This window comes from Eretmochelys imbricata, chromosome 4, assembly GCF_965152235.1.
Source record: "Eretmochelys imbricata isolate rEreImb1 chromosome 4, rEreImb1.hap1, whole genome shotgun sequence".
NCBI lineage: Eukaryota > Metazoa > Chordata > Testudines > Cheloniidae > Eretmochelys > Eretmochelys imbricata.
This window is the reverse complement of record NC_135575.1, coordinates 95934680-95952832: the sequence shown is the minus strand read 5'-3', so window position 1 is coordinate 95952832 and position 18153 is coordinate 95934680. Positions and strand designations below refer to the sequence as shown.

The window sequence follows — 18153 nt, the reverse complement described above, 5'->3', positions numbered from 1 at the left end:
GTTAGTCTCTAAGGTGCCACTAGTACTCCTTTTCTTTTTGCGAATACAGACTAATACGGCTGCTACTCTGAAACCTGTCTACATACAGACTCACACCAAAATAACTAAAGATATGAATTAAAACAGATTTAGTTAATTTGGTTCCAGTTTGTGGGTAGATGAGCCCTGATTTTCCACAGCCTTGTACCTTGTGGAATAACTTACTCCTGTGCAAAGTGAGTGTAAAATACTGCTGATCAGAATAGTAGCATTTTACAGCCACTTTGCACTCATAAGAACATAAGAGCTGTCATACTGGGTCAGACCAGTGGTTCATCTATCCCAGTATCCTGTCTGACAGTGGCCAGTACCAGAGCTCCAGGGAGAGTGTACAGAACAGGGTAATTTTGGAGAGATACACCCTAGTCTTCCACTCCCAGATTCTGACAGTCAAAGGTTTAGAGTTGCTCTGAGCGTGGCGTTATATCCCTGACCATCTTGGCTAATAGCCATTGATAGACCTATCCTCCAGGAACTTACCTAGTTTGCTTTTGTTTTTTTTTAAATCCAGTTATAGTTTTGACTATCACAACATCCCAGGGCAATGAGTTCCTCAGGTTAATTGAGCATTATGTGAAAAAGTACTTCCTCATATTTGTATTAAGCCTGTGCCTATTAATTTCATTGGTGACCCTATTTTTTTGCATTGTGTGAAACGGTAAATAACACTCGCTTCTCTGTTCACTTTGTCCACACCATTCATGATTTTATAGACCTCTATCATGTCCCCCCTTAGTTGTCTCTTTTCTAAGCTGAACAGCTCTAGTCTTTTTAATATCTCCTAATGTTATGTAAATAAACAAGGAACAGGACAGAGGAGAAAGAAGCCCTATATATTTAATTATTTATATTTATAAATGACAAGAGGCGTCTATCAGAGGCTCTAGGCATTTCTGACAGTATGTCAAAATTAACAGCAGGCCAGCAAGGTATGTGTAAATAAGAAAATACCAAGCTTAGATTTCCTACGTTCGAACTCTGCCTGTGGATTTATATCTTAGCCTCAGGGTTGGCATCCTCTATCGATGGAAAGAAATCTAATGTGAGAATTCAGGGTTCTTTGAAACCCTTAATTATGAAGAAGATATTTCAAATAAAACCCATGAGTTGTAGACTTTGAATTTGACAACCTGAGTCTAATACTCTTTCTTTAAAGAATAGCTGACATGTCAAGGAACTCTCTTGTAAAGCTTTCTACTGAGAAAGCATTCTATTTCGATATCAGAGGCCAGATTTTCAAAGCAGCAGAATCTTCATGTATCCCATTAATTTCAGTTGGAATTATGGGTTCTAAGTACTTCTGCAAAATCACATACACTTTTCCATAGTACTTGCCAACTTTCAGTCTTTTTTAAGAAGGGAATTTTCTCAAGGCAGTAACTGTTTGTTTGTTTGTTTGCCATTCTGTTGCTCAACTGCTCCTGCTTATTCATCACTTGTAGTTCGTGTTCTCTGCAATAATCATTTCTCTAGCACTAGTTAGGCTTTGTCTACACTAGAAAGTTTTACTGGCAAAACTTCCCTTCTGTTGGTATAGTCTACAGCCCGGTTGTGTCCATGAAGCATCAGCAGTTCATCTGATACATCCAGGGTTTTATGTTGGCTAGGCAATCTCTCCATTCATCTTGCATTCTGATTTATCAAAATACCTGCTTTTCCACGTTGCAATACTTGCTATTATGAACTACTGCAAAGTCTGAAACTGCTGCTGTGAATTAATAATTTTTGTAAGCTACATCACTCCTTGTCTGAATTTTATGTTCTTCCCTGTGAATATAGGTCTCTGAAATTGATCCAGAGAAGTTTTCAAGTAGAATAGAATGTGAAAGTCCTAACAATGACCTCAGTCGATTCCGTGGCTTTGTGTAAGTAGGCTTAGGGGGAATTTGCCATTTGTTACGGTAATTTGGCTCATTTGTTGAAGGCTTGTAATGTTTACTTTTTAAAACACCTTATATTTAAATCACATTGTCCGATTCTAGTTGCACCCTTAAGTTTGTGTGCATGGTTGAGAAGACCTGGAGCTCCAAAAATGCTTTCTGTACCAAAGCTTGTGAATGGCGGAGGCTCCTTGATTAATTTTTGTTAGAATGAAATTTTCAAGCGCCTAGTTTATATTGTAATTCACACTGGTACCTTCTTTTTTCAAAATGGCTCTCTTATTTGTTTTTAATCATTTGTGATGCCTGCAATAATGCTTTCCCTAATACTCATTCTGGACCGTAGTCTGAATAGAGAGACAGTATTGTCTAATGGTGAAAGACTGGAACTGGGAACGAAGAGGCCTGTGCTCTATTCTTCAGGGTTAGTTTACCCTGCAAAGGCTTTGCCAATATAGCTATAGCAGAAAAGCCCTCTAGGGGAGACACAGCTTATGCCAGCAAAAGGAGTTTTTTGTCAATATAGTTAAACCACCTCTTCAAATGACATAAGCTGTGCTAGCAAAAGAACTCCTGTTTCGGGTATAACTGGTATCTGCCTGAGGGGAGTGGTTGCCAGCCTAGCTAGGTTGGTTAAGAGTGTGGTATTTTTTCTTGTATTCTTTATGCTCCTAACCAACATGGCTAGACCAGCAAAACTCTGTAATGTGGACCTGGCCTGACTCTGCCTCTCACTTGCTGTGTGACCCTAGGCAACTTGCTTAACTTCCCTGGGATTCAGTTTTCCCATCTGTAAAATCTCCTTTGTAAAGAGTTTGTGACATCTGTGTGAAAAGCACAGTTTATGGTGCAAAATATTTTTTAATGCAAACTATTTCCATTTTAATTTTGAAACTCGCTGTTTCTATGGTGCCCCTTCTCTGCCCCCCATAGCATGGAGAATAAAAATTATAAATGAGAGAAAAGGAGGGAAAAACATAGATTGACTATCTATATTATAATTAACCTGCTTACAACACCGTTAATGTAGCATTCTGTCTCCTAGTATTGATAGGTCCTAACTGTGTATTAGCCACGACCTTGGTCCATTTGACAGCCTAGGATAGAGCGAGGCTGTAGAATATTTTGGGGACCCTGCTGTTAGGTCATTTCTGCACTACAAGGTGGGGATCATGTTTTAACAGCTGTCAAGAGGGGCCCAGGTTCTACTCTGGTTCCTAAGCACAGGTTTGATTGAGGCATAGCTGGGGCTGATACCATCAGAGTTCCTCCCCAGTATACACATGTAGTATGAATTGGGATGTGCTGGGTTGAAGTGTCTGCTTTCCATTCTTAGTGTTGGTCCTGAGATCGCTATGTTGCCCTTTTGTAGGATTTTCTTCTAATTATGCTGCTGCCAAACCGTTGACTTGTTAACTTGTGAAATCTCAGTATAAACCAAGAGAGCATGTGTGTCCAGATTTTCAAAAGAGATCAATATGTTCGGTGCTGAGCTTTGTTGAAAATCTGTACGTGTCACAATGGGAGTTGCTGGGTACTGGGTGAAAATCTGCCCCAAGGTGCTTTTGAGGCTTGGTTGCTATAGATTCTGTGGGAGGCTCCAGCACACCTGTTAAGTAATGCACTGTGTTTGCAGTGAACATTCAAACAAGGAGCGAGTGGGCCTGAGTAGAGAGAACTTGCTGTTACGAGGATGCACAATCAGAAACACAGAAGCCGTTGTGGGCATTGTGGTGTATGCAGGTTAGTGGACCGGGGGCTTGCACTGATTTTCATGCAAACGTGAGTTCTTCACGATTTCCTTTTTAAGTTGTATTTACCTGATTTGAGAAACAGTACGGTTCAGGCACTGGTAAATGGGAAATAGAGCCGTTTACCTTTAGATTGCCACTTTCAGTCTAGCACTGGGGAGTAGTATCTGGAAGCATTGCTAATGGCTGTTCAGTAGGCTATGTGAAATAAACTGGTTTCTGTCTTAGAGCTTTATGCTGCTGTAATATGTGAGCACAGATAAGTGATCTCAGTTCAGTTCCATGTGAACGCGTCCCCCCTCCCCACCCTCTCCACAATTAGCACTGATTAGTAGTTGCCTCAAAATAGAGTCCAAAGAATGTGATCGGCATATTGAGACTGATGCCATGTCCTTCTGTTTCAGGATTGAGGTTGTGCTGTTATTGCCTGTCCTGTGTGTATTCTTTGACAAAGGACAAGTCTCCAGAGCAATCAGTCTGGCCCCTTTAGCAAGCACTACAGTTCATATTTAGAAAGTAATAACGCACCTTGAAGTGCAACTTCTGTTAGAATGGAAAAGTATACAGGGGGCCAAACAAAACAGAAGCTTTTCTTCTTAGAGCAGAATTAACCGATGCATTGTATTGGCAGATAATTGCTTTGCTTAAGTTTAGAACTCCAGTCCAAATACTAATTAACACATGCATCCAATTTTCTCAGTCTTTCAGGGATGTATTTGAGTTTTGGTTTGAATATCTGCCATAGAAGGAAAATTAAACATTTATTGTGTGTTACAGGTCATGAAACCAAAGCAATGCTGAATAACAGCGGCCCTCGTTACAAACGCAGTAAATTGGAAAGGAGAGTGAACACTGATGTCCTTTGGTGTGTTCTGCTTCTGATTTTAATGTGTTTAATTGGTGCTTTAGGTAAGTAAAGTGTAAGGATCTGCAAAGTAGTATTTTTGTTTGTTTGTTGTCTCATCCACCCCCTTTTTCTCTGCAAGTTTTTTAGTGCTTTATTTTTGAGGTTGTCAGTGCGATGGGATCTAGGAATAAAATAATAGTCTGACTCTTTCAGGAAGCATACTCTTTGCCCAACAGTAACTGAGTTAAGAATGAAGAGTGATCTGAAATAAATTAATATCAACTAGCTAAATTTCTTGTATACCTAGTAGGCCTAGGCCAGGGGTGGGAAAACTATGGGCTGGATCTGGCCCCTCAGGGCTTTGGATCCGGACAGTGGGATTGCCACCCCCATGGTGCCACGGGCTCTGGGAAGCAGCCAGCACCATGTCCCTGCGGCCCCCTCCGTGCGCTGCCCTTGCTTGTGGGTACCTCCCCCGAAGCTCCCATTGGCCGGGAACGGGGAACTGCAGCCAATGGGAGCTTCGGGGGAGGTACCCACAGGCAAGGGCAGTGCGCGGAGCTCTTTGCCTTCCCTCCCGCAGGGACCACAGGGACGTGGTGCCAGCCGCTTCCCAGAGCGGTGCAGGGTGGGGCCAGGGCCAGGGAAGGCAGGCAGGGAGCCTGCCCTGGCCCCAATGCATGCCGCTGCCACCCCGGAGCCGCTCCAGGTAAGCGGTGCTGGGCCGAAGTCTGAACGCCTCCTGCAACCCAACTCCCTGCCCTGAGCCCACTGCTGCACCCCGCACTCCTCCTGCACCCCAACCCCCTTCTCTAAGCCCCTTCATACACACCACACCCCTCCTCTGCCCCAACCCCTTGCCCAGAGTCCCTTCCTGCACACCGCACTCTCTTCCACACCCTGTACCCCAACCCCCTGTCCCAGCCCTCCTTGCAATTTCCCCACTCGGATGTGGCCCTTGGGCCAAACGATTTGCCGACCCCTGGCCTAGGCATTGAAAGTTGAAGATTGAGGCTTATCTGTGCTATGAAATGTGCCACCGTTTTCAGGAAATCTTAAAAACAGTTTTTAACTCCCACAGTTACACTGCCTGTATGGATGAGGTACTGGTGTCTCGCTCACTTCTGGGTGCAATTTAAAGTGGTTCCATAAATAGTTTAGGTCCCAAGCTCCTCAAAAGCTGCCTCTCTCCTTGTGTGATACTTCATCAGCTGAGCTGCATACAGTGCTTAAGTTCACAGTCTCTTGTTCCGTTCAGAGAGGCCTGGAGGAAGGATATTCTCAGTGAAAGGCCTTCAACTTGGGATCGTGCTTCCCCAGCTGGTCTTCCATTGACCTTACTGGTAATGCTGCAAAGCTCATATTTCCTCCTAAGTCCTTTTCTGGGAAAAAAGGCTGACAGGATGGTATTGGATGGAGAGTCTAAGTTTGCATGGGTTTTGGGGGGGTTTATATTTTGGACATTGGTTAAATTTAATACTTGCACTCAGCTGCCTGTACATTTTATTATCCAAATAAGCCAGTTTGTAAAAAATTTACTGAAACACTTGAGACGCTCTTAGTCCTGGAGTACATTGGTGGTACAAGTTTTTAAGGTTGGATTTTTAAAACCATTTTCTAACAGCCAGTGTTGTAATTGAGGCAGGACCTACTTTTTGCCCTCATTGTGCATATTAAGTAGCCTGGATAAGCCACGGTTTACAAGCTAGAGGTGTTGCCCACACAAGGTCCTGGGAGGTACTTCATTGTTGGTATTTTCCAGAAATAAAAGAAAAATCCTTTGAAGCTTATATTAACTGTATCTTTCTAACATTCCCATTGGATTGTGGATGAGTAGTTAAATAAATAATCAAAGTGCTACTTGCCCCTGCTCTTCATGCAATCCTATGGCAACCTTCATTCATGAATTAGAATAGGCAAAGTGAGAGGAGGAGTTTGTTTTGATTAACTCTTTCTTGAGAAAAACCAGAAAGCTGAAGTCTAGTTGTTGTTAGGCACCAGGCTTTAAACCTCTTCCAGTTTTTGTTCAGCTTGACACTAAACTATGGGCCAGTGTATGTACTACTAACTCTTTTTTCTTTCTTTCTTTCTTTCTTTTTTTTAAAGGTCATGGAATTTGGTTAAGTAGCTATTCGGAGATGCCTCTTTTTAATGTCCCTGAGCCCAGTGGAAAATCCACTCCACCAGCATTAGCAGGGTTTTATATGTTTTGGACAATGATCATTTTATTACAGGTAACTTCACCTTAAACAGAATGGGCCAGATTCTGCTCTCATTTACACTCGTGTATATCTGGAGTAACTCTTTTGACTTCAGTGAAGTTACTTTTATTTACACTGGTGTAACTGGATCAGAATTTGGTTTCATAATCATCAGATTATCTAGCTGCATGTAATCCACTCATTTTATTTTGTCAGGTCTTGATCCCGATTTCTCTCTATGTTTCAATCGAAGTTGTCAAATTGGGACAAATCTATTTAATTCAGAATGATATTGACTTGTACCATGAGAAAACTGACTCCACTATTCAGTGTCGAGCGCTGAATATCGCTGAAGACTTAGGTCAAATCCAGTATATCTTCTCTGACAAGACCGGAACCCTCACTGAGAACAAAATGGTTTTCCGGAGATGCAGCATTGCAGGACAGGAATATTGCCATGAGGAGAATGGTAAGGAATGAAATATTAAGGCAACATTCATACCTTCTTTATTCTTGCAGAAGTTGAAAGGTTTGATAGGGTAGAGTGCATGTCAAGTCCATTTGGCAGACCCATGCACAGTAGCATGGAGAAGCGGGAATGCAGGCTAACCCTATTAGCAACAGTGCTTCTGCCCTATGTGTGAACTGTGGAGTGTTATCCATGCTTTGCCTTCTGTGCTAAGAATCTTGAGAACTGTGGTGAGTGAGCTAGTATGCAGATAGTTATGTTTCTATTCACTGTGCTGGAGAGAAACTTTTTTCTTTTTTTTTTTTTTTCTTAACTCTGGCTGACTGAACTTCACTGGAATTCAATCACTGCGCTCTGCCTCTCTCCATGAAATTTTGGAAACTCTGTCACTGGGAAACTGCAAATAATCTTGCCTCTTTTTTTTAAGTAGTGAGCCAGGCATAATATCTTCACAGTATTTTAGGGTGCAGCTGCCCAGTTCATCACCATGGTAGAGACATGAAAATATCCTTCCTCACTCCATGGAGCATTGTTTTAGGCCTCAATTCAGCATGTGGGTATTTAAAAGCACAAGTAGTCCCACTGAAATTGTATGCTTAAATTTAGCCACATACTTATATGTTTTGCTGTGTCAAGGCCTTAGTGACTTCACTAATGTTAGTGCACAAACAAATTCATCTGCACGCATAGCAGATATGTAGTAATTTGATGAACTGACATTCAACTAGCAAAGACCTGCACTTCTATTCTAGCATGCTTTGTTTAGAATGCCTGTAAACTGGCGTATCACAAATAGGTGTAAGTATTATTAACTTAAATTTAGAAACCCATGTACTGAGTTATGAACGCTCTGTGTCCTATATATGAGTGACATTCTGTATCTAGCTCTCAGTAGCCTATTAATTGCCCACTGGGAGTCAAGTTTTTTTATTAGTGGCTTTGTATTTTTAAAAATGCATAAACAAACTATAGGATGCAACTCTAGACATAGGAGGAAGTTATACAACATCACAGACTTTTCCACTTCATTTGATCATTGGTTAATTTAGCTGTCTGGCTAAGTTGGATCAAAAATACAGAAATATAATATATTTCAATCACTTTGTGCAGGTACTATTAGATAATACTGCTCACTGCAGAAATCTGCCATTTAATCAGTAGGCAAGGCCAATGTTCCTTACTCGATCAAAGAGGATTGAACCAAAGTGAGATCATGATAATACATCCTTAGTAAAACTAGTGGTATTCACAATATAGTGTTTACTATTGCTGTGATTGATGTAACAAGAAAAGGAGTACTTGTGGCACCTTAGACTAACAAATTTATTTGAGCATAAGCTTTCGTGAGCTACAGCTCACTTCATCGGATGCATTCAGTGGAAAATACAGTGGGGAGATTTATATACACAGAGAACATGAAACAATGGGTGCTACCATACACACTGTAACCAGAGTGATCACTTAGGTGAGCTATTACCAGCAAGAGAGCTGTGGGGGGAGGGGGGGGGCGGGAGGAGGGAGTGAGCCTTTTGTAGTGATAATCAAGGTGGGCCATTTCCAGCAGTTGACAAGAACGTCTGAGGAACAGTGGGGGGGGGGGGGTAAACATGGGGAAATAGTTTTACTTTGTGTTATGACCCATCCACTCCCAGTCTCTATTCAAGCCTAAGTTAATTGTATCCAGTTTGCAAATTAATTCCAATTCAGCAGTCTCTCATTGGAGTCTGTTTTTGAAGGTTTTTTGTTGAAGTATTGCCACTTTTAGGTCTGTAATCGGGTGACCAGAGAGACTGAAGTGTTCTCCATCTGGTTTTTGAATGTTACAATTCTTGACGTCGGATTTATATCTATTTATTCTTTTACGTACAGACTGTCCAGTTTGACCAATGTACATGGCAGAGGGGCATTGCTGGCACATGATGGCATATATCACATTGGTAGAAGTGCAGGTGAACGAGCCTCTGATATTATGGCTGATGTGATTAGGCCCTATGATGGTGTCCCCTGAATAGATATGTGGACACAGTTGACAACGGGCTTTGTTGCAAGGATAGGTTCCTGGGTCAGTGGTTCTGTTGTGTGTTATGTGGTTGCTAGTGAGTATTTGCTTCAGGTTGGGGGGCTGTCTGTAAGCAAGGACTGGCCTGTCTCCCAAGATCTCTGAGAGTGATGGGTCGTCCTTCAGGATAGGTTGTAGATCCTTTGATGATGCGTTGGAGAGGTTTTAGTTGGGGCCTGAAGGTGACGGCTAGTGGTGTTCTGTTATTTTCTTTGTTGGGCCTGTCTTGTGGTAGGTGACTTCTGGGTACTCTTCTGGCTCTGTCAGTCTGTTTCTTCACTTCAGCAGGTGGGTACTGTAGTTGTAAGAATGCTTGATAGAGATCTTGTAGGTGTTTATCTCTGTCTGAGGGGTTGGAGCAAATGCGGTTGTATCGTAGAACTTGGCTGTAAACAATGGATCGTGTGGTGTGGTCTGGATGAAAACTGGAGGCATATAGGTAGGAATAGCGGTCAGTAGGTTTCCAGTATAGGGTGGTGTTTATGTGACCATCACTTATTAGATTCAAAAACCAGTTGGAGAACACTTCAATCTCTCTGGTCATTCGATTACAGACCTAAAAGTGGCAATTCTTCAACAAAAAAACTTCAAAAACAGACTCCAACGAGAGACTGCTGAATTGGAGTTAATTTGCAAACTGGATAACTTAGGCTTGAATAGAGACTGGGAGTGGATGGGTCATAACACAAAGTAAAACTATTTCCCCATGTTTATTCCCCCCCCACCCCCCCACTGTTCCTCAGACGTTCTTGTCAACCGCTGGAAATGGCCCACCTTGATTATTACTACAAAAGGCTCACTCCCTCCCCCCGCCCCCCGCGCTCCTGCTGGTAATAGCTCACCTGTGATCACTCTGGTTACGGTGTGTATGGTAACACCCATTGTTTCATGTTCTCTGTGTATATAAATCTCCCCACTGTATTTTCCACTGAATGCATCCAATGAAGTGAGCTGTAGCTCACGAAAGCTTATGCTCAAATAAATTGGTTAGTCTCTAAGGTGCCACAAGTCCTCCTTTTCTTTTTGCGAATAGAGACTAACACAGCTGCTACTCTGAAACCTGTCATTGATGTAACAGTTCGTTATGCAAACTAGATACACCACCTAGTGGTCACATTGAAAGAGATTGATCAGTTTATCAATGTTATGGAAACACACTTGATTAGAAACCAGTTTTAAAAAATAATTTCTGCATAAATTTTTGAGTAGAGTATGGAGCAGATACAATAATACTGGTGATTCCCTTACATTTCACATATGCACAAATTTAGAAGAAAGTGGGGGCAGTAACAGATATTAAAAATATGAAGAAAACTTCCATCAGCTTCCAATTTTTGAACCCTCATTAAAACAATAAAAAAATGTAAATAGAGAAAGTACACTGAAAAGCTAATGAAATAATAAAAAAGTTTTAAGAAGAAATAAACTGATGACTATATAGTACATATCAGAAGTCATTTGTACGGCAATAGCACCTAGAGGCTGCCTGTCAAGGATCAGAGCCCTCTAGTGCTAGTTGCTGTACATCCACTAGTCGTTTTCTGTGTGTGTGCTGGTCTGTTAGTATCACCTTAATAAAATGCCATAAAGTTCGCTATAGTTCCAGTTGTTTCATGTTGTGCCCTGGTGGTTGGGGGTGGGTCATGTATTTATCGATGGTGACATTTGAATACAAAAACAGTGTAAATACAGCATGAAGAATCCTAGGGACAGTTTGTTTTCATTATTTATTTATTTGTTTAAAGGATTTGGAGGGGACCCACAAATTGGTTAATTTTGTAGATGCAGCTTTTTAGAACATTGCACAGGATTTTTATTCACATATCTCCTGTTTTAGACAATAGGAGTTGCATTGCAGAAACCCAGTGGAATCGTTGGGTATATGCCACTTAATCTATGTGTATACATTTGTGCTTATTAATATACATAAACTCACATTGCACAGGATGCAAGAGTCAAGAAGCACATAATTGTGTTGATCGCAGTGGCTGTGTTGCCTTATAATGCTCTTACTATAATAATCTTGTAATGTGCTAAGTAGTCTCAGTGTCCTCTGTGTCAGTACTACTGCTCTCTGGATCAATATCACTGGCACGTGCTTTGATGCTGTTATATGTGGTGCAGGAGGGACTTCACCTGAAGTCTTCTGTATTTCATAGTTGGAGCAGTCATGATAGCAGGTACCAGAACTTTGCACTGGAGGTAATGAGGCCCTAATACAAGACCCTATTGGAGTAGCGCATTTGTAAGGTCACTGATTTCAGCCATACTTCCCTTCAGTTACCACATTTTATTTTATAAACCATGTGACATCTTCACAAAACTGTTATTTGTTCCTGTTGCAGAAAATATCAGATTATGAAAACAAACATTTTTGGTGGATGAAAACTATGACTAGTAGACATGTCTTTTACTAGAGATTTCCTTGCACTGTAATTGCGTAAGGAAGAGTGTCAGTGGAAGGGCATGTAACACAGACAATCTTCTTGAAAAAAACTGTCTCAGCTTTCAAGTGAACGAGTTGTGTGTCTCGTAGTCTCATAGACTTTAAGATCAGAAGGGACCATCATTATCATCTAGTCTGACCGCCTGTAGTCTGCAGAACACCTTCACATGATTCAGATTAATTTCTGGAATACATACAACATGAGGGCAGCCATTTTGAATATTACTCAGTTCCTTCCTCATACCTTTATCTTTACCGCTTCCCCGGTTCCCTAGGTTCCTGCAGCCTGAATCCTTTCCTCCAGTATTTTGCCATCATCCGTCACCTAGGCTGTCTCCTTCCCTGGTTTGACTGTTTCCCTAATAGAGGCTATTGTTGTCCACAGTTTGAATTTTTAACTTAGAGCCGCTCTGTGATATGTGAGCTCTTATTTTAAAAAAATATTTTTTTCTCTATTCGTATTGAGGCAAAGGAGATAATAGCCTGAACCCTCCTTTCCAGGTTGTCTCCATGATCAGTGATGCCCCCTGGGAGGAGTTTGGAATCATCAAAATGCCAAATTCAGCAAATAGGGACTATGGTCTCCTAAACTGGGGGAAGGAGAGGATTTTATTTATACCTGAGGGTGGGAACAAGACCTCCCCCACACATGACACGCACGATTCAGGTTTTACTGACCGGTTATTGTACTGATGAGACCAGCTTTTCAGTTGTAAAAATTGATAAATCAAAAAAGTTCTTTTCTCAAACAGATGAACTTCAGGCAGGATTCACAGAGCCCTTATTAAAAGTGATACTTGTGCTGCCAAACCAGTGTCCATGTGATCAGTGTGTTGGCTGTTTTGTTTTGCTTTTGATTAAAATATATGTAATCCATTTTTACACACATGTACACAATTCCGTGTTTTAAAGTTCATATGTCAGGCTTCCACCTGATGATTTGAGCTTGTAATATTGGACAAATGAGGGATTCTTCTTGGTGGCTGAAATGTGATTTCCCCCTCTCATTAGCCAAGAGGCTGGAATCCTATCAAGAGGCTGATTCAGACGATGAAGATTTAACAGATGCTCTGTGTGGTTCGTTGAGCCGCATGCCAAAGCAGAAGGTGCACAGCTGCAGGATAGTGAGTGGGCCTTTGAACTCCAAGTCTTTGAATCAGCTGGCTGGTAGCTGTTCTGCCTTAGGAGAGAAAGATGGAGTCAGTAACATTCCACACTCAAGACATGTAGCTTTCAGCAGCCCCATTGTAAGTATAACTTGATGTCTTTTGATCTTAAATATCTGAAGTAACTCATGAAGACATCTGATTCTTTTTCTTTAAAATTGAATAGATCATTTTGTCTTATCTGAAATCCTTTGTTTTCCTTCAAAAAGAACTGAAAAAGTGCCTCCCCACAGCTGTAATTTGTAATTGATATGTTTTTAAATGATGGCAAAAATAAAATGTGGATTTGCAGCTTTTAAAGCGAGGCCAGAATTGAATTGGGAGCATGAGGTGTTCATTCATGGTTATCCCTTTCTAGACTGTTCACATAAAGCTAGAGGAGAAGGATAGTCCAATGGTTAGGGTAACAGATTCAATTTTCTGTTCTTCCACAGACTACCAGTATGACTTTGGACAAGTTGCGTAGCTTCTCTGTGCCTCGGTTCCCTACCTGTAAAATGGGGCTAATAGCACTTCTGTACCTCACTGGGGTGGTGTGAGGATAAACGGGGGTTCTCAAACTGGGGGTTGTGACCCTTCATGGCATCACAAGGTGGTTACATGGGGGTCGCAAGCTGTCAGTTCCATGGGGCTGACAGACCTGAACCCCCATTAAATTAAATTACTCCCATCCCCGTTTTTAATTTGTAAGTGGGGGTCACACTCAATTTGTAAGTGGGGGTCACCTTATACAAAAAGTTTGAAAACCCCTTGGATAAATTGTGAGTTGCTCAGATGCTACAGTGATGGGTGCCAGATAAATACCTAAGATAGCTAGATCAAAGGGCTTGCCTATGAAGCAATTGTTTGTTTGATGACATATATTTGATACACACAGTGTGTTATGCCTGGCAGTGCATAAAAAAACTTAAAAGTGTTTTTAATGTTTGTATTAGATAATGCAAGTGCTACTAAATAATTCAGATCACCAGCGCGTCTGCATTGAATCTTGCTGGCATAATTCCACGAGCGCACCAGCTGAAATGAATAAATCAAATGTAATCAGCATTTGCCGTGTTGCTTTGAGAGGGTTTTTAAACCTTATAGGTGTGGGTAAGCAGTATTCCAGCCTAATGCACCAAGTTTTGGGAGCAAAAATGCTGCCTGCACCATGTATGTCCTTTATAAATGAGACTTAAAGTAACATTAAATAGGTGGTGGCTCAGTTTTATTTAATTTCTGCTGAAGTGCTCATGAGTAAGGCTAAGATTTTGTCGCTGTTATTTTTAATAAAAGTCACGGACAGGTCACGGGCAACAAACAACATCTCCAGTGAGCCCATGACTTGTCTGTGACTTTACTAAAAATAACTGGGGGGCAGAGCTAGGTACGGGGGAGAAATGACAACTGGAGTCCTGGGGATCGGGGGGTGGGGGGCGCGAACAGGCTGAGCCCCACAGCCACAGGGCGGGCTCACATACCCGGCTCCGGTGCTGGCTGCAGGGCAGGGGTACACAGTCCCAGCTCCAGCCACAGGGGGAGGGGTGGTGATGGCCCTGGGAAGCTGCGGGGCAGGGGCACGCAGTCCCGGCTGCCGCCCCTGCTGGAAGCCACAGGGCAGGGACGCACGGCCCCCACTGACAGCTGAAGCTGAAGAAGTCATGGAGGTCCAGTAAAGTTCCGGAATCCGTGACCTCTGTGACTCAGTCATATCCTTACTCATGAGCTAATGCTTGTGAAGACTGCATTCCGTCTATGTAGATATGAAATTCACTCTGTGCAGAAGGTTAGCACAAGGTCAAGACACATTCAAGTCCCACTTACATCCTGGAGTACATAAGTGGCACTTTGCCTGGCGCTGGCCCCTCTGAATTGGGGTGAAGATCATCCCCTGTGAGAAATATCCAAGTTCCGAATGCGGCATATCCTACCCCTTTTCTCTGCAGATGCAGGAGGAGGGCTGGTAGCAAAAGAATTCTGGTATGCAAAGGGATGGGGGAACAATTTAAAGGTTTACCCTCATGAAATTAGGATGGTGGGGAAGTGGAAATCTGTGTTTAGGGTTCAAAATTAACAATGCTTATGCAGGAAAAAGACCTGGGTATCAGTGGCCAGCTTCATGAAGATCTCTACTCAATGTGCTGCTGTGGTTAAAAAAAAAAAAAAAGACAACAAAATATTAGAATACACAAGGGATTAGGATAAGACTTCCGGGGTGGGGGGCACATTATAGTCTGCCTATTGAATAGGTTCTTAAATCTTCCTCAGAAGCATCTGGTGCCAGCCATTGTTGGAGACAGGATACTGGTCTAGATGGACTGTGTCTGATCCAGTATGTCAGTTCCTATGGTGCTATGAATTATCATGCACTGAAAACTACCAGTGTTTAAGGACGTGCTCCTACAAAGTGCTGACGACACCTGTGATATGCTGCATATATCAGGGTGCTCTCCTCTCTCCCAGAAGTGCTCCGCATCTAGCAGGACGGAGCTTTTGTTAGCAGGAGGACATTGCCCAAACTTCTCTAATCCCTCCATGTTATAAACTGTAGTAGGTTTTACTTTTTCAGTTTTAGATTAACTTCCCTGCAGCAGCTGCAGGAGGAGTTTGTGGAGTGATTATTCTATTTATATGCACTTCTAAGAGTACTCTATTCATTGTAAAGTCTTGCAACACTGAAACTGTCTTGTGCCAGGAACCACATCAGGCCTTTTGGAACTATATGGTAAAAGGATATCTATTTTATTTAATCAACAGGAAACTGATGTTGTTCCAGACGCAAAGCTCATGGAGAAATTTAGTCAAATTACCTGTCATTCATGTGCACAATCAGAAGAAACTGACAGAGAGCCATCCTTGGAGACAGTATACATCACTGACTTCTTTCTTGCTCTGGCAATTTGTAATACTGTGGTAGTTTCAGCTCCTAACCAACCACGTCAAAAGGTAAGGAAGAAAAATCAGCTACTCAAGTAGTCACGCTTCTGGCTGCTGCAGCATATTACAGCTTTTCATGTGTTCCCTATAGTCTTGTTTGCATGGGGAGAAAAAAAGGCACTGCCATTTAAAAGTGGTCATTTCCCCCTCCATTGGTTTGCTGTGTTTGCTTGAAGGAAAAGAATGATTGTACAGTTGAAACTGAACAGTCCAGTAAGTTAATGCATAATATACAGCTAGCAAAAGTTTCCAGTGAAGTGCGGCTTGCCTTGAATACTTTATACTACGGGTGTCAATTAATTAACTCAAAAAAATTAATCGCAATTAAAAAATTAATCACAATAAATCACAGTTTTAATCGGACTGTTAAATAATAGAATACCAATTGAAATGTATTAAATATTTTTGGATGTTTTTCTACTTTTCAAATATATTGATTTAAATTACAACACACAGTACAAAGTGCACAGTGCTCATTTTATATTATTATTTTTATTACAAATATTTGCACTGTAAAAATGATAAACAAAAGAAATAGTATTTTTCAGTTCACCTCATACAAGTACTGTAGTGCAATCTCTTTATCATGAAAGTGCAATTTACAAATGTAGATTTTTTTTTTTTTGGTTACATAACTGCACTCAAAAACAAAACAATGTAAAACTTTAGAGCCTACAAGTCCACTCAGCCCTACTTCTTGTTCAGCCAGTCGCTAAGACAAACAAGTTTGTTTACATTTACGGGAGATAATGTTGCCCTCTTCTTATTTACAGTGTCACCGTAAAGTGAGAAAAAGCATTCACATGGCACTTTTGTAGCTGGCATTGCAAGGTATTTACGTGCCAGATATGCTAAACATTCATATGCCCCTTCATGCGTCAGCCACCATTCCAGAGGACATGCTTTTATGCTGATGATGCTCGTGGTGTTCATTTTAAGAACACTTTCTGTACAGATTTGACAAAACACAAAGAAGGTACCAATGTGAGACTTCTAAAGATAGCTATAGCACTCAACCCAAGGTTTAAGAATCTGAAGTGCCTTCCAAAATCTGAAAGGGACAAGGTGTGGAACATGCTGTCAGAAGTCTTAAAAGAACAACACTGATGCGGAAACTACAGAATCCAAACTACTAAAAAAGAAAATCAGCTTTCTGCTGGTGGCATCTGACTCAGATGATGGAAGTGAACATGTGTCTGTCTGCACTGCTTTGGATCGTTGCCGAGCAGAACCCGTCATCAGCATGGATACATCCTCTGGAATGCGGGTTGAAGCTTGAAGGGACATAGGAATCTTTAGTGCATCTGGCACGTAAATATCTTGCGACACCGGCTACAACAGTGCCATGTGAATGTCTGTTCTCGCTTTCAGGTGACATTGTAAACAAGAAGCAGGCAACATTATCTCCTGCAAATGTAAACAAACTTGTGTGTCTGAGTTACTGACTGACCAAGAAGTAGGACTGAATGGACTTGTAGGCTCTAAAGTTTTACATTGTTTTGTTTTGGAATGCAGTTACGTAACAAAGAAAATCTACATTTGTAAGTTGCACTTTCATGATAAAGAGATTGCACTACAGTACTTGTACGGGATGAATTGAAAAATACTATTTATTTTATTTTTTACAGCACAAATATTTGTAATAAAAATACATATAAAGTGGGCACTGTACACTTTGTGTTCTGTGCTGTAATTGAAATCAATATATTTGAAAATGTAGAAAACATCCAAAAATATTTAAATAAATGGTATTCCATTATTGTTTAATCGTGTGATTAATTTGTTTAATTGCTTGACAGCCCTACTTTATACTTACTTTTTTTTACGAGAGGGACTCTAAAATTAAGTTGGATTTGCCATTTTTACTGTGTTCTATTCACCAATAAGATGTCTGGTTTTAATACCCCATCCAGTATGAAAAATGTGGTGTATAGCAAACCGTAACTGCCTCCTGGCATTACTACAAAACTAGGGAGAGCCTGCTGTTCCGTTTTGTACTGTAATAATAGTAATAACTAAAACATACCTAGCAGCTGGGACGCATTGCTAAGGCACAACAGCTATTTTGTGGGTAGTGATCTTCCTCTTTGCAGTAATGAAGTATCACTTTATGTTTGTAACTGGAACTCGTTGGTTTTTTTTAAAAAAATTAAATTGAATTTATCCTCTGAGTAACCTTATTTTAGAAAAGGCTAGGGTTGAACTTCCCTCAAAAAGCATGTGATGACTATAAGTAAATGACACTTAATTGAAAACTTGTGCCTCCTGCTAAATGGCAGGGTTTCAAACTTACAATAGGGTGCAGATCTTTAGAGTGTCATATCTGTGAATTTGGCTTTGCTGCTGCATTCAAAAAATTGTTGATGGGAAAAAATAGCT

General features: G+C 41.2%; 1 protein-coding gene across 8 annotated transcripts in view; it reads left to right on the top strand.

Moving 5' to 3' along the window:
• Positions 1-18153, top strand: part of ATP10D (ATPase phospholipid transporting 10D (putative)) — a 109080-nt gene that overhangs the window by 70933 nt on the left and 19994 nt on the right. For all 8 annotated transcript variants that reach the window (XM_077815695.1, XM_077815692.1, XM_077815693.1 and 5 more), the window contains 7 exons: positions 1819-1904; positions 3556-3662; positions 4448-4579; positions 6624-6751; positions 6935-7187; positions 12704-12939; positions 15595-15783. In XM_077815695.1, the coding sequence (XP_077671821.1) occupies positions 1819-1904; positions 3556-3662; positions 4448-4579; positions 6624-6751; positions 6935-7187; positions 12704-12939; positions 15595-15783 (1131 nt within the window). The remainder of the gene's footprint in view (positions 1-1818; positions 1905-3555; positions 3663-4447; positions 4580-6623; positions 6752-6934; positions 7188-12703; positions 12940-15594; positions 15784-18153) is intronic.